This window comes from Emydura macquarii, unplaced genomic scaffold, assembly GCF_026122565.2.
Source record: "Emydura macquarii macquarii isolate MOO-44397 ecotype Brisbane River unplaced genomic scaffold, CSIRO-AGI_Emac_v2 contig_320, whole genome shotgun sequence".
NCBI classification, from domain to species: domain Eukaryota; kingdom Metazoa; phylum Chordata; order Testudines; family Chelidae; genus Emydura; species Emydura macquarii.
The window spans coordinates 6631038-6653925 of record NW_027130457.1 but is presented as its reverse complement, the minus strand read 5'-3'; the positions used below and the strand labels follow the sequence as shown (position 1 = coordinate 6653925).

The following is a 22888-nucleotide window of genomic DNA, read 5'->3' as shown; positions in this document are numbered from 1 at the left end:
GTGGAACTCCTTGTCAGAGGATGTTGTGAAGGCCAAAACTATAATGGGGTTCAAAAAAGAACTAGATAAGTTCATGGAGGATATGTCTATCAATGGCTATTAGTCAGGATAGACAGGGAGTGTTGTTTGTCAGAAGCTAGAAATAGCTGAAGGGAAGATCATTTGATGATTGCCTGTTCTGTTCATTCCATCTGGAGGACCTGGCATTGGTCACTGTCAGAAGGGATACTGGGCTAGGTGAACCATTAGTCTGACCTGGTATGGCTGTTCTTTTGTGCACCAGTAAGATTAGAGAATGGGACTGACTTCTAGATTGTGGGACCTATGGAGCAATACTTAATTATCCATATCAGAGAAAGGTGGATTAGAAGGGGTACCAAGGGAACTAGGCATGAGGAACACACAGGAAACAGTTACTACAGGAGCATTGGTTTGAATTGCTCCATGGGGACTGAGTTGAGTCTGATCTTCATATAATAGCTCTTCAAGTCACTGTGCCTAGTATAGCTGTGGCCTTTCCTATTCTGCCAGAACTATTTCTAAAATCCTTACTTCCCTTGGAGAGTCCCGCAGTACCTGTCTCCAAGTTTATGGCACACAGAGAATAATATATAATAGTTCTAGAAGGCTTTGGTGTACCATAGCACTCGATGATAGCCTGTGTTGGAGTTGATTACTTTGTATACTCAACTACAGTATGTTGCATTTGATCATTGCAGATCCTGAAACCGTTACACATTTGATCCTGTCTCACTGTCTATTGGGAAATGTAATTGATTTTACAAGTTATTCTCTTATACATGATAGCGTGTGTGATGAAAAAATGGAGTGTTGAGGTGTGATATGATGTTTGGGGGAGAAATTCAAGTGAATATTAAGGGAACACTTATTAAAGTCTAGCAATTACATTGTAGATGTATATTTGTGGGAACATAAAAGTGGATCTGTGTTTAGGTTTGTATATTTTTTTCAGTTATTCTGGCATGCATGCTAGCTAATACACAGATCGATCGCTCTCTCTCTCTCTCTCCTGGAAATGGAAGCAAACCCTATATTAAATTTGCATAGCACTTTTAATTATAAATACACTTGGATCTCTTGTCTCAAAAGAGTTCTAGCACCTTCATAATGTGCAGCTGGACTTTGAAACTTGGCAGGGAGATAGTCCTTGACATTAAGTTGAGTAAAAGGCACCTCCCTATGTAAATCAGTATAGATTTGGTGACGTTTTGAACGCTTGGAAATCTGTTCTTAGTCACTCACTAAACTTTGTGAAAGTTTAGTGCCAAACTTGTGAAAGTTTGCCTCCAAAAACTCATCATTCTGTTCAGTGCTTCCTCCTGCGCGCGCACGCACACGCGCGCACATACACACACAGCAACTCTAGTTAGGTTGTTAGGTAAAATAATGTCAGCAGCAATTGCTGCTTTCCGTTTTAAAATACCCATTGGGTTAGGGAAGAGCTACTGGGTTGTGAACTAGAAGATGAAATTCAGCTTTCTCTTTTATGGGCTGGTGTTAATGGTGGTTTGTGCCCTCCACAAGCCTCACTGAGCAAAGACTCCCGCCTCACTGAGGTTACAGAAGCTCAGACTAGAACCAGCATGTCTAATATGGGAGACCCAACCCTTAGCCCCACTGCCTTCTTGAAGAATCTGCCAAATAGTCACTTCCTATACTTGTGCATTATGATAGTATATGAACACAAGAGAAAAAAATATTATTGAAGGATCCTTGCGTCACTCTGCACAGGATGTAATATGCTGAGTGTATATAGTATCTTAGCTGCAATTATTGTTAGATATTCTTGGTATGTTAAATGAGAATTGTTCATTCAGACCTCATTCAGGAAGATACTTCAGAATGTGGCTAACTTTTTAACCACATGACTAATCTCATTGACTTCACCCGAACTCCTCATATGCTTAAAGCCTTCCTGAGATGGAGCTTATTCCTGAAATGTGCTGAGATCCATGTACTCTTGTTGTGATTCAGCATTGAGGACACCCAGCACCTTGCGGGTTTGAGCCCTACTACAGTAATAAGTATCTTGATAAAATATTTCTTAAAATATCTATTCATTTAACATGACCGTCACATTAAATCTAAATTAAATCCTCATGAAGCTTTTAACATAGAATAAGAAAGAGTAGCAAAAGTGAATCTTTTAAAAATGCAACTTTTCACCATGTATACAGTTTGTTTACTTTGGACACTGACATCAGACTGGTCAATTTCACATACCAATTTTCATCCACTAACTGTTTGGTTACTCTTTGGAGTAATGTGGTCTTTTTTTTTTTTTTTTTTTTTAATTTGAACTTTCAAACTCCATTAATCTTACTGTTCATACTAGAGTTAGTGAAACCCTTTTTAAAAGCAGAATTTTGTTTTAAATGTCTAGAATTTGTCAGATTTGGAAGGTTTTGTTACATAATCTACATATCTATCATATCAGCATTAGTAGAAGCATCTTAAAATCAGAAGCTCTTTGCTTTTAGAATAATCTAGTGTTTGTACTTGAACAGCCGCATACATCCCTCAATCTGTGATAATAGATTGAGGTCAAAGAGAGTTCCATGCATGGGTCAAGGACAATATTTGGCTCTTAGACTACAGCTGCGTCTTGTATATCATTTCTTTATGCTAGCATACGCAAACATGACAAGGGGAAAGAGATTACATCAGCCCTCCTCCCTGTGACATAATTGCTAGTGATACAACAAAGAACAAAAGTGAATCTAGCAGGAAAACTAATGTGACTAAAAGGTGCCACTAATTGAAACAAAATGCTGCTTTGATACAAGAGAAATCACCTCTCACAGCTGTTTAGCATATGTTGTTGTTTTTTCTAAAGTTATTTAGCCTTCAAGCTCTTGTAGTTCTGGGCTTTTTGACAAAGACTGACTGTTACATCAGGTTCAACCTAAGCCACCCATGTTTTATAGTTTTGCACTTAGATTTACTGTCCAGAAGGGGCAAAACTGAGGTCAGTAAACTGAAACAACATTTGAACATTGCTTCAGTTACTGTCTGGGTTTAGTTTATGTGCAATCCAGTCTATGGAATTCAAAAACTATCCTAATGATACAGTATCTTTTTGTAATGATGGAATCTGCTTTATCTTCCATGTGACTTATTTCCTCTTAGAACAAGCAACTATATATTTGGAGTACCCAATACTGAGTAAAAGAAAATCAGTAATATTTTCAAAAGCTACAAAATCCTTTTTCTTAAGTGACTCAGACACTTTGACATTTAAGAGTTGAAATCTGACTTTCTATGAAACTTAGGCTTCCGTTAAGAAAATGAAAACTGGACTTATGTGGATACTAAGTAAAAATTTTAAAAGCTCTTATCTCTTAGTGTTGTATAGTACCATCCATCACAGTAGTATCTGAATGCCTTCCCTATAAAATCAATAACAGTAGTAAAGTTCACAGTAGACTTCACGGAGCCTCTGGATCTTTTCACTTATTGGGATAAAAACTCTGATTGGGTTGTGGATTTCTTCTTTGTTTGGAGATATGAATGGAATATGAACATCTGTAAAAAGTACTACAAAGTAGTGCTTATTATCATGGGTTTATTAGTTTCTTTTATTGGTGTTTCAAAACTTAAATAGTTTTCTTTTTTAATAGAAACATTTTATGGTCTTAATAAAGTTACTGGGGGATCACATCAGGGCATTGTATTATTTTAATTAGAAAAGAAACCAGGGAGTTGTGCTTCAAAATTGATGACATATATATATATGGTTGTAACCCCATGTACAAGGTTTGTAACTTCACTTAGAATATGTGTCTCTGACTACATCATGTGATCTTTTGGTAATAGAGAAGCAATTAGAATAAAATAATTTGAAAGCAAATACTGAACTCTGCTTTTTCCTTGAAAATAAAAAAAACTCTGAAAAACATTAATTTTTTTTGCAAGAGATGATTTGTCTTAAAGAGAAGTTAATAGTTGGAACCTATGTCCTCTAAAGTTGGGTAACTAATGATAAGGTTTGCTAAGGTTTTAAGTTCTACTTTCCTTAATTTGAAAGCAGTATATTTTAGAAAGAGCATTAGATAAGTACAGAAACTTGCTATTCTGTTCCCACTTGGCTGAATATTGGTAAAGTACTTGTTTAAGCTTTAAAATGTAATTGGAAATATTAATTTGGGTTCACTTTTGAGAGGATCTTCCAGTGCAGATTTAGGAATAGAAATGGAAAGTGACAGCAATTGAGGGTTAATTTGTTTCTGAAATAACCAAATAACAATGAGATCAAAAGCTAAAGAGAACATCTTTTTGTTCTGGAATTGGTGCATGGAAGAGGAATTGTTAGTCAGCCTGGCCATCAAATTGGTCTCTGTATATAAAGCTGTATTGTATATCATCTGTTATTGTCGCCCATTTGGTTTTGGAGTTTAATATATTACTTGATGGGTTCACTGAGAACTGAGCCATGTATTTAGGAAATGTATCAACTAGTGCTTCTGGCTTTCCATCTTAGCATCAGTGAACTTTAGCTTATTGCTGACACTTTACTCAGTTAGTAATGCCAGCAACAACTCGATGGCCTTCCTTGTTGAATATAGTTGGGTACTAAATACTAAAGTTCCCTAAAGCCAAATGTCAAGTAACATCAAGTGCGTATTAAAACTATAGTCCAATCATGCAACCATCATACTAGTATAACTTTTCTTCAGATATATTTATGCAGATATCTCACAAATACTTACATCAAATGCTATTATTAAATTCCTATTTAGGCTGTTACTAGAGAATAACAATCCATTGAGAAAAACTTAACAGCCATGGAAAAAATTGCTGGGGCTATTTGGGAATATGAATACATGTTGAGAATCTCAGTACAATAATGAGCTGTTGCTTTATATTGTGTCTTTGTATGGTAATTTTACAGTCTGTTTTACGTTCATAATAGATAGTGAAACACTTACTGCTTTGACTATCAAGTAAAATTAATTCTGTATTGATACATATGAAAAACAGTTTTACATGAATATCCCTGGATCTTCTAAGGAAGGGTATAAAACAAACCTGCTTAACTGATTACCAGTACCATCTTTTTCATAGGGTGTTTTTGGATTTTGATTGCCTACCTAGAGAAAAGAACTCAAGCTGAATTTAATGTAATTTATTAACTATCTTTAATAGCAACAAAAAGTATAGGCTATAATAAGGCAAAGACATATTGGACTATGGTTTTCCTAGTAAACTAGAAAATTGTGCAATGTGATAACCATCCAGGTCTTAAGAATCAAATAACACAACCACAATAAAAAAATAACACTTGTACTTAACTACTGGGAGGATAACTATTCTGGGAGGATGACTTTGTTTAGTTTTTTTTCTTTTTATTAAGTCCTTCAGAATAGGGCCTCGCTTTTGCCAGTTGGTTATCAGCTCTGGTGGTATGCAAACAAAACAGCAAAAATGATCCAAAGATAGAGGATCAGACAACTTGATCTATTACTTACATGCCAATTCACAAAGGTCGTCTTGCTAATGAATCTACAGTACTCACCCTTTAACCTACTTCCCCATTAATTATATTAGCTCTTGAATCTGACTAATGCTTCAACTGTCTAAAACATGAACTCCTATATTTATGACCAACTGTATAGAGTGAGCGCAATTCAAGAGGCATGCCCACTTGGTCTAATTTTTTTGTCTGTACACAGCTAGAACTGGGAAGGCAGCATGAAACCATTAACTGTGGTAGACGCATGTACAGTGCTTCACAACAACAGTAACTTGGTTCGGTTTCAAAGCTACTTCACAACAATCTTCATTGGAACCTGTTATGCCACAAGTACATACCTACTCTGACAATCCTTTAAAGCACTTTCACAAGCATGCACACTTTTTCCCTGAGTACCCAGTTCCAGGAAGTAGTCAACTGTCCGATTTGGGTCATCACCCAAGAAAAGGTATGTCGGTCTAATCACCAGATCTTTGCTCAGCCATCTGCTTTCAGCTCAGCTATTGTTCACAGCCTGAGTTCATCCTGGAAACCTAGGAGGAGTGAGGTATAGACATGAATATAGTCTCTTTCTTACTGGTGTGGTAGTGGGCAACCCAAATTGCTGGAAAATAGAAGCGGACAGTTAAAGGTCCCTGTCTGAGAGGTACTTGATATTGCTAGGAGGACTCCCAGGTAGCTGGCCCAGTACCTCCATCTTTTTCCTTGCTGATGTCTTTGATTTTCAAGAACGCGATGTGCTGAAGGAGACAGGCCACTTTATCCCATTTCTGCTGGGTGGTCCAGTTTGGTTCCTCTTTGAGGTGGTGCTGGCATGAACCAATCAGATGGTGACCCATACTTCTGTAGATTTGAAATGTCCAATCAATATAAGAGTTGATTTCTCTCACCAGCTAATCAGGGAATCACCTTTGAGTTTTCAACTGGGGCTGGAATTTTCTGGTGTTTGTGCATCTTGCAATACCAGCTTGCATAAGACAAATTAGGCCATAGCTGTCCTAAAAGGCCTTGATGCCTAGGCAATTCTTAAACAATAACTCATAATTTTGGGGCCTTAGTCATTACAATCTGCAAAATATTCATGGAGCAGATCTCTCTTCCACTGAAATGGAGGAGACCTATGTTTTTTTTTCCATCACCTGTCATCCTTTGAGTTCAATCCATCTCCTGGTCTGCTGCACTTGTTCCTTTTATGGACACAGTGCCTCTTCCACACAGCTCTCTATTGACTTTAGCTACTCCAAGTGGCTTCATTTCTGTGTGTTTACTGCTTTCTGAGTTGTGTTGCAAAGAGAATAAAGGCTGGTCTACACTGAAAAGTTACATTGGCATACTTACGTGTGAAAAATCCACATCCCTGAGAGACCTACTTAAATTGACCTAACCCTTGGAATAGACAGCACTAGGTCGATCAAAGAAGTCTTCCATCAGCCCAGTTACTGCCTCTCAGGGAGGTGGATCACCCACAATGCCAGGAGAAGCCCAGCTGCACTGTGGTAGCATTTTAAGCGTGGCCACAGATCTAGGCTAAGGCCTTGCTTTTGATTTCAGTATTGATAGGCTGGCAGCTGTTTCACCATCTAAGGCTTTCTACCCTGTTGACTGACTTTATCAAAGGCAAGGATTTGCAGATACAAACCTGCTTGATAGGTTTCATGGGGTGTTTTGTATGTATCCCGTGACTCAGAGCCACAATTCTTTAAATCTGTTTCATTTGAAGACCCATCATCTTACAAATAGCAGCCCTAATTTATAAATGGGAGAGAATCATATTTGTCTGCCTCCTAAAGGGGCAGATTCTGAAAAGGCAGTCACAAAACAGAATTATAGCTATGGGATGCAATCAAGGGAAGTGAAGTATGGAGGAAAAAGAAATGTTCTCCTATGACTTTTCAGGCATCCATCTACAAGAGAAAAGTCCTCATTGTACTTGTGACCTTCGGGCTGTCTTTATTTCTCTTGCATATCAGGATGAACCCTTATCATTCATGAGCATCTGTTCCTAATGACTTTAAGTAAATGTATGTTTGTAGCAGTTTCTGCTACCCAGGTTTTAATTTAACTTTTTCCTTTTGTACTGTTACTTCCTAATGATGATTAACTTTTTCATATCCTATTTTGTCTTGTTGATTTAATTTTTCTTTGCTTTCTTCTGCTTCTTCTGGGATCTGCTTTTTCTTAATCTATACATTGTTCTTTTCCTAGTGATGAACCACACTCTTTCTCTTTCTCACTCTATCCTCTTTGTACACTGTCTTCTGATATTGTGATTTCATTCTTTATTTTCCTGTTATGTTCTGCACCTATTATCTTTGATTTCAATATGAATTTTTATTTTTGACATGTGTCTGTTGAATTCAAGGATGCATCACTCAGTTATCACTCATCACTCCACTTTGCTAATTGGTCACCAGGTTGAAGGAGTTAAGTAAATAGCAGTCAAAATTTCATCAATTCTACTGGAAGTTTTAAAAGTAAACATAGCCAAAAAGGAGAAATAGCTGGCATCAGAGCAGACACCACATCCAAAGATCTTAGATTTGGAACATCTTAAAAACTGGCTCCAGTTTTTGTCACTGTGCCTATTGCTTACCCTGTTTTTTGTTTATTTCCCATGACAGAAAGGGGACAATACTTCTAATTATCAAAAGACTCACCTGTTCAAGCAAGGCTCAATCCAATTCAGATCTCACTTACTCCACATAAATCCTATTAATCTAAATGCTGCCCCATGAGCTCAGTTATGAACTGTCTGAAGTTGATGTTGGCTTTGTGCGACATTCTCCAGGGTACAATCTGGACTGTTGAACAGCTGTGTCCCGTTAAGTCTCCATCCCAGGGTGCTTTTACATTGCTTTGCCAGTGGAAAGCAGCCTCTCCAGGCTCTGCTCACACACACTATTGGCATGTAAAGTCACTTCTAGCTAAGTTACATGAAGGTTCTCCCAGCCACTCATGAACTACATACAGGGTGACACCTGCAGTTCTTAGTCCCAGCCTTGCACCATGAGAAATGTGTGTCTTGTGTTGTCCATCAGACTATTGAACAATGCAAGGTCATTAATAGTCTGTCCTTTCAACAAAGGAAATGATTACGCACCAGACTATTACCTCTGAGTAAAGATTCCCCAAACACTTCAACCAAAACACAGTAGTTTAGATAAATCAATAAAACATATTTATTAACTAGAGAGAGATTTTAAGTGATTGTAAGTGATAAGGCATAAAGGTCAGAATTGGTTACGAAGGAAATAAAAGATAAACACGCAATCTAATTCCTGAACTTTACCAAGATAAGGAAGATTTGAAGCAAACAACTTTCTCATCCCCACCAGATGCTGCAGACAGTTCACAGTTCTTGGTTCACAGGCTGGATTTCCTTTCAACTGTGGACCACTCTCCTTGGTTCAGTGTCCTTCAGATATTCAATGATGTCATGAGCAGAAGATGTAAAGTGAAGAGGAGAGGTCTTTTTGTGTGTTGTGAGTTCTCTTTTCTTATAACTTCCCCCTCTTTGAAGATTACCCTCAGCTGGGTTTCAGGTGACAGTCAGCCTTTGTGCCAGAGACTGGTGGAGTGTATTGTGTATCCTAGAAATTATAGGTAGAAAAGATATTTGTTTGTTTGCTGTATGTCCTCTAGATTTTAAGTTTTATTATTTCATACCTTCTGGGTGATCAGATCTGTATACACTTTTCAAAAATCATATTTTGAAGTGATAAGAGGAAAAATTAAGCTGCATTTGAAGAAAGATCAGTGAATGCATGTTGACCTAAGAGGAAGGGAAAGAGTGGCAGTTACAGGTAAGCATCATGGTTGATCTCTATTAGATGGATTAGACAAGGAAAATTCAAATCTATGCTAAAGATATAACAGTTGCTCTTTTGCAGTGTTATAAATCATCTCTTTTTCTAATGAGGCCAGCTTGCTATGTTTTGCTCTCTAGTTATTAGTAGAGTGGGACAACTTTTTTGACTTTTTTACTGGAAAATGCATTTTTGGAGGTCCTGAAACTATTTGCCTAAAGTTCCATCCACTCTTTGCCCACCTGCATGGGAGGAGGGAGTAGTGCCCTGTGTTGTCTTTCCCCCTGCACTACTTGTGGTGCACATAACATACATGTGCCCTCTACTTCCCTGCCCAGCTTTGTAAAATGGGTCATAATTTGGCCCTTAGTAATCAGTCTGTTCTTACTGGCTTGAAAACAAAGCTCTCATCTCTGTCATTCCAAAATGAGCCAGTTATCTAGTCATCTTCCTGATTAATTTAATTCCTTTTTTTTCCTTTGGTTAATGTAACCCATATTTTTGTTAAAAACAGTTAAAAGGTAGACCTTCAATATTTTTCCCCACTGGGTGATGATAGCACACCTTTCTCCTTCTAATAAATGTGGAATTAGTTGCCTCCTGTTACTGGATAGATTTCCGCAACTTGTCATGTTCTTGTGCAGGCTGCACTCGTGGTGTGCTCCCCCGGTAAACCTACTTAAGGGTCTGTAACTATCTGGCAGTGTCAGTGGTAGTGGGATATTTATGCTGAAATGTCAATAGGTTCCTCTTAATGAAATGTGTATTTTTAATTATGTGTGTGGGAGAGAGACAGAGAGGGGTAGGGCATCATGTAAGAATCTGGTTTTGCTTGCTGTCTGTTTCATTGGAATTCTCTGTGGTTATAGACTCCTCCCTATGCTGCTTTGAAATAATTTATTCCAGACTCTAGGACTTTTACTGCCTCTTGTTTAGTTTGGTTTAGTTTCTGGTTTTTAAATTAATAGATGCAATTTATGATTGTTGGCATGTGGTGGCTGCTGCTGCTCATTACTAGACCAGGCTTACAAGCAGGGCCAGTTTTCTCGGAGGCAGAGCAAGGCAGCTGCCTAAGGCACTAAAAATTAGGAGCAACAAAATGTTTAGTAGCTGTTCATTTGAGAGGGATGGACATTTTTCCAATTTGCTTACAGCAGCAAGAACGCAAGAGCCAGCACTGCCTACAAGACACAGAATGGTAAAATTGTTGGGGTGAGTGGAACTGGGCAAAATTTTTCAGACTAATCACTTGTTTGCTGAAAAATGCAGTTTGTCGCCAGAAAACTATTTGTAAATTAGAGCCCTAATTCACAGTTTGGGCCAAAACGTGTTTTTTTGGGGGCCATAGATTCGAAAGGGGACTTTAGCTGCCATTTCCAAAGTGGAAGAGGCAGCAATGGTTCCCTTATACCCAATACCCCAATGTTAGGGCACTCACTTGGAATGTAGGAGTTCCAGATTCAAGTCCCTGTTCCAGAGCAGGTATTTGAATCAGGTCTCCTACAGCTCTAATGAGTGCCCTAACCACGAGGCTATTGGCTATTCTAGGGTTGGGGCTCCATCTTTTCTGTTGAAGCTGTTCCATTTTTGGGAAATACTTATAATAAAATACAAACAGAACAATAAGAATATGGCAAAATTGGTGTCTGGTTACTATAATTCTATATAATACTTGGCTTTTTTCTCATGGTTTTTTTTTCTAGCTGTTTAAAATACGTGTTAAATTCCAATAGTGAATGTAATTCACTGTTGTCAATGTTAAAATTGCACTTAAAGTGGTAATATAGACTGGAATTTCAAGACCATTACAGAAACATACAATTAATACATTGCCATTAGCTGCTTAGTTGTTCTACTCTGGTGGGTTGCCTGTAGAGGTACAGAAGACTTACTACTAATGACTACTCATGGAAAGTCTCAGTTCTATCACTCCCACTAGAAGATCTTGTGCTCCAACAATGGAAATTTCTATTTATGTTGCATGCATACAGCTGGCAACTGTGAATCCATTGTTTGTGTTACTGATTTCCTTTCCCCCCTGGGAGAACTCACCTCATTGGACGAAATACTTCTAAGGACTATTGTACTATTAAACACACCTTGTCTTCCTATCTTCTTAATCTCTTTAGTCTTGCAGTTTCTGTGCTGCAGCAGAATGTGGCAGTGCTGTTCTGCTTTTAAAGGTGAAATGCCTGGTACATGGGGGCAGTGTTGGTCATGGATTTAACGCTGTATGCTACTGAGTTTTGTCTTGTGCTAGTGAAAACATCCCAAATTTTACAATCTCTTCTTGAAGCTTGTTTTTTTAAAAATAAAATATCCCATCTTTCTTCCCACCCCCCCCAAAAAACCCTGAACAAACCAACAAAAAAACTTCACAATCCTATCCTTCTGTTCTCTGAGCACAACTTGATATCTCTCACCACAAACAGACACTTAAGCTGGGAGAGGGGACTATTAATTTGTGAGGGACTGTGGGTTTCATACATCTCCTTTCTCTCCTTGTCCCTGCATCAGAGCAGTTGAAGTGAAGTGTTAGCCACGTTACTTTTGGCTAGGATTGTTTAAGTTTAAAGGCAACCAAACTAGTGACTCATTGACGAGACTATGGGCTCCAATGAAAGCTTTTGTTTACCCAGACTACCTCAAGTGTTTTTAATTCTTCCTCATCCTTTACCACACTCTGTAGCCCATATCACATATCAGGTCAATTTGAGCAATTGTATGGTTGAGACTGCTTCTCTGGGGTTGACCTAAGGCATAAGTAGTCAGTACCTGGTTTGAGAAGCACCTTAGGTTGCATATTCAACCGTTATTTTCCATTAAAAAACTTTAAATCCTCATTTTGCTGGGGCACATTTAAAAGAGCAGACATCCTCACATCCAAATGTTATGAAAACCAGGCATACTGTAGTGCAGAGAACCCCAAGGAATGCTTGATTGAAATAACAGATCAGAAAAGTCTCTGCTGACATTCCTATGATTATAGGTTTACTCAAGTGACAGAAGCATGGTGTCAGCTAGTTTTCTACATATAATTTAACTTTATTTAAAAAAAAAAAGCCACTATAGCTTGAAAAGGCCTTGCTTAACATTCCTCAGTTGATGTTAATTGTAATATACATGGGATATAGGATACTTAAATGTAACTGTATTCTATAGCCTTCATTTCTTCAGAACTATCAAATGCATTGCTGATTGGTTGATCTTTGTTACTCACAGTTGTGGGTGTAGAAGAGTCATAGTTTGTTCCTTGGCAATACTTAACTGTGAGTACCACTCTGTGCTTGCAAGGAGAATCTTTACTGTAATGTAGACATAGTCTGGGTAAGGGTATGCTGGCCTAAGTGAATTCAGGCTCCATATATATAATTCAGTGGAGATTCAGTTCCGCTTTCTTTTTATGTCAACCTTTTATTGCTTTTAAATTTGCTTTGTATGTTTAATTAACCACCCTATTCCATACTGTCCATTTTAAAACCCTCCCCTCTTATCTTCTCTCGCTCTCTCTAATCTTATCTTCTCTTACAAGCCTAGATCTTTCCCATTACACCCTTTTGTCCTACTTTTGGGTCCTCGGACAATAACAAGGTAAGAGCATTCAGTCTTCAATTCATCTTGGTCAGATGACTAGGAAGGAGTATAAAAATACTGCTCAAGCAGGCAGGAGTGAAGTCTGGAAGGCCAAAGCACAACTGGAGTTGCAGCTAGCAAGGGACATGAAGGGTAATAAGAAGGATTTCTACAGGTATGTTAGTAACAAGAAGAAGGTCAGGGAAAGTGTGGGCCCCTTACAGAAGGGGGGAGGCAACCAAGTGATAGATGATGTGGAAAAAGCTGAAGTACTCAATGCCGTTTTTGCCTCTGTCTTCACAGACAAGGTCAGCTCCCAGACTACTGCACTGAGCAGCACAGAATGCGGAGGAGGTGAGCACCCCTCAGTGATGAAAGAACAGGTTCGGGACTATTTAGAAAAGCTGGACATACAAAAGTCCATGTGGCCTGATGCAATGCTCCTGAGTTGGAATTGGCTGATGTGATTGCTCATTGCCCAATCTTTGAAAACTTCTGGCGATCGAGGGAGATCCTGAATGATTAGAAAAAGGCAAATATAGTGCCTATCATTAAAAAAGGGAAGAAGGAGAATCCAGGGAACTAGAGACTGGTCTGCCTCACCTCAGTCCCTGGAAAAATCATGGAGCCAGGTCCTCAAGCCTCAAGGAATCCATTTGGAGGCACTTGAAAGAAAGAAAGGTGATCAGGAAGAGTCAGTATGGATTCACCCAGGGCAAGTCATTTCTGACCAATCTGATTGCCTTCTGTGATGAGATGTCTGGCTCTGTGGATGTGGGGAAAATGGTGGACATGATATGCCTTGACTTTAGCAAATCTTTTGATACAGTCTCCAACAATATTCTTATCAGCAAGTTAAAGAAGTACGGATTGGATGAATGAACTATAAGGTGGATTGAAAGCTGGCTAGATCATTGGGCACAATGGGTATTGATCAATGGCTTGATGGCTAGTTGGCAGCCGATAACAAGCAGAGTGCTCCAATGGTCAGTGCTGGGGCCGGTTTTGTTCAACATCTTCATTAATGATCTGGAGGATGGGGTGGATTTCACCCTTAGCAGGTTTGCAGATGACACTAAGCTGGGGGGAGTGGTAGATATGCTGGAGGGTAGGGATAGGATACAGAGTGACCTAGACAAATTAGAGGCTTGGGCCAAAAGAAATCTGATGAGGTTCAATGAGGACAAGTGCAAAGTCCTGCACTTAGGACAGAAGAATCCCATGCACTGCTAGCGACTGGGAACCAACTGGCTGGGCAGCAGTTCAGAAGAAAAGGATCTTGTGGTTACAGTGGACAAGAAGCTGGATATGAGTCAAGAGTGTGCCTTTATTGCCAAAAATGCTAATGGCATGTTGGGTTGCGTTAGTAGGAGCATTGCCAGCAGATCGAGGGAAGTGATTATTCCTCTCTATTCAGCACTGATGAGGCTGCATTTGGAGTATTGTGTCTGGTTTTGGGCCCCCCACTACAGAAAGGATGTGGACAAATTGGAAAGAATCCAAAGGAAGGCAATGAAAATTATTAGGAGGCTGAAGCACATGACTTATACGGAGAGGCTGAGGGAACTAGGCTTGTTTAGCCTGCAGAAGAGAAGAATGAGGGGGGATTTGATAGCAGCCTTTAACTACCTGAAAGGGGGTTCCAGGGAGGATGGAACTAGGCTGTTCTCAGTGGTAATATATGACAGAACTAGGAGAAATGGTCTCAAGTTGCAATGGGGGAGGTGTAGGTTGGATATTAGGAAAAACCTTTTCACTAGGAGTTTGCTGAAGCACTGGAATGGGTTACCTAGGGAGGTGGTGGAATCTCCATCCTGAGAGGTTTTAAAGGTGCGTCTTGACAAAGCTCTGGCTGGGATGATTTAGTTGGTTGGTCCTGCTTTGATCAGAGGGTTGGACTAGATGACTTCCTGAGGTCCCTTCCAATCCTAATCTTCTATGATTCTATGATTATGTCCTAGGTTGCCTGAGGTGTCTAGCCATGTTAATTTTTCCTGGCCAGCTTAGCTTCTTCCTGTATTTTTACTTTGTATCAGATCCAGAAAGCAGCATAACTGTGTAGATGGAGCCAGGAGCATTGGGGTAATGCAGTGTTTTTCAACTTTTTTCATTTGCGGACCCGTGTAAAATTTCAAATGGAGGTGCAGACCCCTTTGGAAATCTTAGACATAGTCTGTGGACCCCTAGGGATCTGTGGTCAAAAACACAGATTGAAAACTACTGGTGTAGTGGAATGTGGCAAGAGTTTTGAACAAAGTTGATATAAAGTAGCATTGCATTGTCCTGGCTTGTGGTAAAAAGCAGGAGAAAGCAACAATAAATGGTGCTTAGTTCCAGAATGTGTCACTTCCAGCAGTGTGTCAAGGTGAGAGGAAACAGAAGCTGCTTTATTTTCCTATTTAGGTGATATCACCAATTGAGTTGAATTTTTGTAAGTACTCTGAGTCATGTGGAAAGGAAATACTCCAACTATTTTGAGATGTTTGTCTACCAACTTAACCCTTTTATTTGTAGGTGTTCTGGACATGGTTTTCTGTTGGATAACCATTCTATTCATTACAGCAATCATAAGGCTGCCAGGTACAATAGTTGCCATCAAATATCAGTCTTTGCCAACCATTTTCTCAGTGTGCTATCTGAGATACCACAGCTCCACCCTCTGATGTAAATACCAGTGGTTCACAGATTATACTGCTCTTTGGAAAATGTTAAGTTACTAATATTAATAAACTTTCACTGACACCCTTTACCTTGTATGTTGTTCAACACTGAAGATATATTGAACAGTTGTGGTTTTAGTGGACATGGAGGAGGGTGAAATAGTCATCAGCATATGTATCTTTAGAACAGATCAAGCATGGGAGGCTGGCAAAGTGCCTTAATCGTGCTCTGGAGGGACCATGCCTCTGGATAAAGATAGTTCAGTGTCTGTGCCAATTCAGTCATTGTTGAAATATTAACAGTGTTTCCAAGTTAATGTGGTGAGTTGTCTATCTTGGTTTTCGTATGGCTTCACATAACCATACTATCTAAACATCTCACAATTAATGCATTTTATTTTCTCATACACCTGTAAAGTAGGTAAAAATCTGTCTGTTCTCTGTTTACCAATGTATGTCATAGGCACTACTTACACTATGTTAATATGTATTAAGAACACTGTGTGAATATTTTATGTCTATATGTTGGGTAGTTAGGTCAACTGAATTGTATTGTTTTTCCAATAGTGCTGTTCACTCTTGTTCACTGGTATATCCCACAATACCTTGCAACAGGACAACTCAGTGTTTGGTATAAGTAGATAGTTAATGGATCAAAAGGCAAAATACATTAATATTCTGCAAAGATACCTTAATGGAACAGTACCTGGAAGGCTAGTATACAGAACAAGTTAAGATGCTGGTACAAACTGGTGGGTTGGATCTTAAGTATTGTATGAAGTATTTTGTAACTTGTAAGCAACCATTGTAGTGGTTTTGGGGGTGTATCTCTGAAGCACACCTTCTGTGCAAGATGAATATGAAGAGAGATAAAGAATTATTTTCTGGAAAGCAGGGTGTGTGTCTCCTTTTCATATTATATTGTTTTGTCTTTAGACAATACATTTTGACTAAGATTGGTTATTTGGTGTCTTGAACACTTTTTCATAATGCACCATAAGTGTAGTTAATCCATCAGCTATACAATTAAGCAACATCCAAATCTGAAATTTTAGTTTGATAAAGGAACTTGCCCAGTGTTGCATCAGAAGTCCATGATGGAGCTGGGTCTGGAACCCATATCTTCTGAGTTTTTGTGGAAGGCCTTAACTTCAACACCATGTATTCTCTCTTCCTGGTTATCGTGGTTTTAGTGATATGGATACCAGTCTGTTAGAAATTTTATTCAGTTCGCGTGTTCTCCAAATAGTTCCACCTATACTTATTTTCCTTTACATGGGCTACATTTGGTTGAGTAACCTCTAGTGAAAATCCAGTTCTTCTCTTGCAACTGCTAATGAGAAATTAAATTTTTAAATTCATTATGGGGTCGAACAAATCTGTAGTGAGAGCCTCCCCAAAACAGCTGAGATTTGCAACCCTAATGAAAGGATGCTTATTTTATAGGCCATAAGGCATCTAATGCCTATTCCTACCCAATACAAACTGAACATCAGCCACTGAACCTGGCATTGTCCCAAGGTCTGATATTGAGGATTCTTCTCCTCTGCTATTAATATTCACTTTGTTTCTCTCCCACACTTTTTTTTGCAGGCAAAGGCAGCTCAAGCATCTCATCCGACGTGAGTTCAAGTACAGATCACACACCGACCAAAGCCCTAAAGAATGCGGCTACCAGTGAAGGTAAGCGTCTGGTGTTCATTATTTAGATTATTTATCCTTCCCCATGTGTAATGTTGGTTGTTTTCAGAATATTAACTCCCCCTCTCCAATCCTACACTATGGCTCCTTAGGAGCATTGTAAATTTAAAATAAAACTTTCAAAAATTTTCAGTTGTATTTGGTATGATTTTAGCTTTAATTGCGCAAGGGTTTAAGTCAGTTATGCAAAACATAAGTGTAAGGGAGTTGCTGAAAGGAATTTGTTCAAAACATTTATTACAGGAGGTGGTTGTTGTGCATTAAGGTCGATGTAATCAGACTTCAAACTTATTTCCAAGGAAAATACTTCATGGAAACACAGTGGGTTGAGTTCTAAGTTAACTTTATTGCTCTACCATGAATGCCACAGATAAATATTTAATGATGTGCTTGGAAGTTTGTGCCAAGGATTCAAAAATAAATACAGTTATAGACATAGGGAGTTGACAATGATTGGCCAGACTGATGTATTTCACCTAGAGTGATTAAGGTATGTGTTAACTTCAAGATAATGGCCTTTTTTGGTGTCTTGGGGAGAGAGGGAAGATTTTATGGCTGTATTAACACTTTGTAGAAATCATTGGTTTATGACTGTATTGCAAGGAACTATGGTAGGGGAAAGTATCAATCATTTCCTGCTGGGAATGAGAAATTAATAAAATATATCTCCTAACTGGTGAGCATTCAGTGAAAAGTGGTGCTGGCTTTGTATTTTGTTAGAATGTAAGAATATTGTCTCCAGACCTTACAGTAATGCTCTTGATAGCTGATCGGGAACCACCAAAGCCCATCAGTCAGGATTAATAATGCAGGCTGCGAAGTGTCTGATCTTTGGACAGTATGTATAGCTGATGACTCAGACATTTTGTCATATTCGGTAACATGCAGGGACTACTTAATGGTATGTAATCTTGTTAATTAGCAAAGAGATTATTCTGATTTCTTAAGATTTCCTGTCATCATAAATTAAACTGCAACTCGTCATTAGTCTCTACTAGTCTTGATTAGTCTTTTTTCTGTCAAATCCTAATGGTTTTAAAAAACAAATAAACAAACTGTGGATTCAAGAAACAATGATGTCTGGCTACAGCTATTTACCTTTAAATGCCAAGTACCCAAATAATGAGAATAAAGTAAAATCAACAGGTTTACTTAAGAGTGATTGACCTCAAAAGACAAATTACTGGAGATAGTCGCAAACCAAGACCTGGATGTAAATAGGGCTGGCCCTAGACCAAATGGCTTTGGTGCCTCTCCTCCTCCCAGTAGCTAACTTTTCCAGAAAGTCTGGAAGGTTTCACGACATTCTACAAAGGTCCAGAACATTCTAGGAGGTTAGTGAAAAATGAATCCATCTATGGAATGACTGGAACCTTTTTACTTCACACATTCTATTTTCCCTTTTTGTCACTAACAACAAAAACAGCACTCCGAGCCGGCACCTCCCTCCCCCCCTGCGAAGCCCAGCACCCCATGCGATCACCTGGGTTGCCTGCTCCTAAATCTAGCCCTGGGTGTAAACTAGGAAATTTGGGGAAATTCCAAATCGTGCTTTAGATTTATTTCTAGTAGCAATAGATTTTTACCTCTCATGTGGGGTGGTAGCCTTTAATGTTACAGTTTTACCTTAGATAACTTTTGTCAAGAAAAATGCCTTGATGCAAAAATGAAGGATTTGTCTTCGGGGAGTGGGGTAACCTGGAATGGCTAATGTGGACTAGCTGAGACTGTGCTGACAAGTCCTAAAAGTGAATTTATGAAGTATAAGGAAACATCTAGAGAATATTGCTGTACTAAATCCAGGGAAATAGAGAAATAACTGAAGAATGCTGCAAATACAAGTATTTAGTAATCATAATCCCTTAAAATTAAGGGCAACCAGAGGAACATCACAGATTTTCAAAATAACTTAAAATATTATGTGTAACTAATGTCTGAGATAAATTTTCTCATTGAAGTCTATCATCTTTACACACCTTCAGTCTAGTCCTCAAATATCTAGTGAATTACTATGCTGGCCCTGAAGTTTTAAGCATGATTGTATTAAAAATAGCAGATAAATGAATTTCCTGAATTGTCATGAAGGTTTGGAAGGAGTCCAGGGTGATGGAGTCGTAGGCTTTTCCTATACCTTCCTTTCTTATTTAAACTACCTCAAACTGTGAAAACCTATCTCTGATCACAGCCATTTCCCAATAGGCAGTGCACGCTGACACCTCTGCTTCTGTGTTTTTGCCAGTGCTGCTTTAGTATCCCTGTATATCTAGCTCCCTCATTTGATTTGTCAACCCACAAAACACTAGTGCCAGGCCCTGCTAACGGACTCCTGTTCTGTAGGGTGAATTCAACTGAATATCAAAGTCCCTGTTGAGAGATGCATCCTTCCTGTGGGTTGAGTGTATTATAAGGTTCCATTTCATTATTAGTAATTATTACAGTAGTGCCTAGGAACCAACCAAGAATGGGGTCCCATTGTCAGGCACTATACAAACAGTAGTGTTCTGCCTTTTTATTCTTTACAAAACAGTTTACAATTTTGTCAGTTTACCTTTAGAACATTTTGTGCTTCACTCTTCCATCAAATCGGTGTAGTAGTACTTACCCCCAACAAAGACTGTATTATATACCTTACTTTGTCTTACATGGCCCCCATCAGCTCACACAGGAGGTGTATGGGAGAGCTGGGAACCTCTAATTATGTCATTTGCTTTTACCAATAGGCACAGTTCACAGTACCATAAATTGTTCTAGGAACAGATTCTGTGCATGTGTGTGTTGAGAGGAGGTTATGAAAGGGTGCAAACAGAATTGTTCCACTTGACCTTGAACGGTATGCAACACTCTACACCAGATAAGTGGATGACTGCTTTTTTAAAATACCACTGCGTTTCTAGTGGCAGCTAAATTCTCTGCTCCCTGCAGAGTTAGGAAATCAGGAACTTAAAGATGTGAAGTTGGAGGCCTTCTATTCTTATCCTGTCTCACAAACTAATTCCAGCTTTGCAAACTGACCCTAATTCTTTCCAGTTGTTCTGTGCACTCCCTGTTGTTCCCTCCTTTCCTTTGAGGTTGTTGTTACAAAGCTGTTAGTGAAGTTATAGCACTTGAATATCCATTAAACAGCCAGGAAGAAAATCTATGGGCATGAGTCACTGTTGCCCTGCAACTTATGTAGTATTTCACACCAGAGCAATATGAGCACTTACTTCCACCTTGTAGTGGTGCAAATGACTGTAGGTGGTTCAGGGCAATGACACATTGGACCCTACCACTATAAGGGGGCATTGGAGCATGTGTCAGCTTGCCAACAAATCAAATGGACAGTTCCACAAAATGGAAATACTGTCGAAATCCCACGTACTACATTAACACTGTTTTCTGTACAGATATTCAGTGCTGTAATAATAATTCCACTATGGCATGAGGATGGCAAATGGATGGCAGTTTCAAAATCAAGTCCTTTCTTTTCTTTTTTTTTTTTTTTCACCTTCATGAGATCTTCTCAAATCCCAGTAGAATGATATATGGCTTACAACAATTGAATTGCCATTGATATGAATGGGAGCTGAAGGTAAAGCTTAAGGTCATATACTACACTCAATATCTGAAAAAAACTGACTAAATTGTGGCTTTTAAGGGGATGGAGGCATAGCTGCACCACACCTGTAGGAGCTATGAGAGACAAACAGCAGTGAAAAAAATTGCACACCAAAAATCGATACATCAGATCCTGCTCTATGGCCAGACACAAGAGCTTTCTTTGTGCCTTGTGGTGGCTGTTCCCTCAACCTGGTTGTGTCAGTTGCAGCATCATCTTCTTTAGATTCAGTATCTTCTTCAGATCACTGCAAAGAATATACATCCTGTTTTCAGCATCCGCTGTGAAGTGGAAGATCCTCATGGACAATGTTACAAATCTGACCGTGAAGCCACTAAGTGGAACTCGCTGAGAAAGCCGCATTGACAGCGTAAGGCCAGTGAGATACCAAGTGACTGAGGTTTACAAATGCCCTGATGGAACTGGTTCGGATGAGTAAAGCTGAGGCCGGAATCCGACATGAGGCACTAAGCCTGGCAAACCAGAACACTGACTTCAAATTTCTGCTTTCAGTTGTGGTTTGGCACGATATCCTGTTCCAAGTAAATGTTGTAATCAAGACGTTGCAAACTCAGTCGATTGAACATCGCAACTGGTACTACTTTGATGAGAAGCTGCCTTGATTTCGTTGTGGCCTACAGAGACAATGGATTTGAAGATGCCATAACGGCTGTCAAACAAATGGTGGAAAACTTAGGAGTTGAGCCTGTCTTCAAGGAAACTCATATTCATTGGAAGAAGAGACAGTTTGGTTACGAGGGCAGAGATGAGCTGATGGGAAGCTTGGAATTAAAATTCAGGAGGGAGTTTTTTCACTTGCTCATTGACAGTGCTCAATTGTCCATCGAAGAAAGGTTCGATGAAATGAAACACCACAAAAAGAGTGGAGTGGGGGGAGAGAGGCTGTATGACCGAGAGTAAAACACTCTCTTGAACAATTGTATGGATCTTCACTGTGAATCAAAATTGTGAATTGGGCTACACATACAATAAAAAAATAAGGTATTCAAAAGTTTAACAAATGGGGGGAGGAGGGAAGACGCTTCTTGCCTGGTGCACCATTTGGTCTAGGGCCGGCCTTGGCTTCACCTAGTGCATAATATGAAGCTGCCTACATTACACCTGTGCTCAGTGATGCATTTGAAGACCATTATGTCTTCAAACATTTTAACTGCCTTGAGTACACTCTATTAGAGAACATGTCTCTCCCTCTCTGTGTGTGAGAAGACAGAAAAGGAAATAAGACGAGACTCCTGAGCTAACAAGGAGTGCTTTGATAGCAGGGTGTTTCAGTGATGGGTCCTTTACCCTTCAACTTACTTCCTACCTTGGGCTCTCACACCAAGTCAGGTCACCTTCAAGACATGCTGTCCCAACCCCCCTGTCCTCTTGAAAAGTAATGGATTAGAGAGCATACAAGTAGGTTAAACAGGGCTAAACAGTGTTAATGCTGTAATGAAATGACATCCAAGGTGAAAAGACCCCATATTCTAAATTTATTTTGTATGCTTTATTAGTGCTGCAATGTGCATGCACTTGTAGGGTGACATGAAAGACATGTTCAAGTGATACAAATAAAACTTTTCTACAATCAGCTCAAATAATATCACCTACCACATTCATATGCAAAGCAGTGATGAAGACTTTCTGTTTCAGATCTCAGTGTTTTCAGGGAAGGAAGGTTTTTCAGGGAAGGCAGCGAGTCAAATAGCCATATTTTGTAGGGTACTCAGTAAGACCGATGCTAGCAGGACAAACATTTCAGGCATTGTGAGAGAGTTTCATGAAGATATATAAGAATGTGAACCTATTGCTTTTACAGATTTAATTTATATATGTTAATTTAAGTTGTCTCTCTGGTTCATAAAAATTATATGAAAGTTGGCTGCTTATGCCATTATTCCTGTAACCTTCTAAAACACACAGCACAAAGTTTTAGGTACAGAGAGGAAAAAGATACCTAAAGTGTGTTAGATCTCTAACTGGGAAAAATAAGCAGACAGTTTTTATGCATTTATGAGTTTAATAATGAAGCTTTTTTTTGGACTTTTTTATC

The 22888-nt window shown here is 39.1% G+C and overlaps 1 protein-coding gene across 2 annotated transcripts in view; it reads left to right on the top strand.

The window, feature by feature from the left end:
* FBXL7 (F-box and leucine rich repeat protein 7) overlaps positions 1-22888 on the top strand; it is a 302902-nt gene that overhangs the window by 53670 nt on the left and 226344 nt on the right. For both annotated transcript variants that reach the window (XM_067569867.1, XM_067569858.1), the window contains exon 2: positions 17127-17216. In XM_067569867.1, the coding sequence (XP_067425968.1) occupies positions 17127-17216 (90 nt within the window). The remainder of the gene's footprint in view (positions 1-17126; positions 17217-22888) is intronic.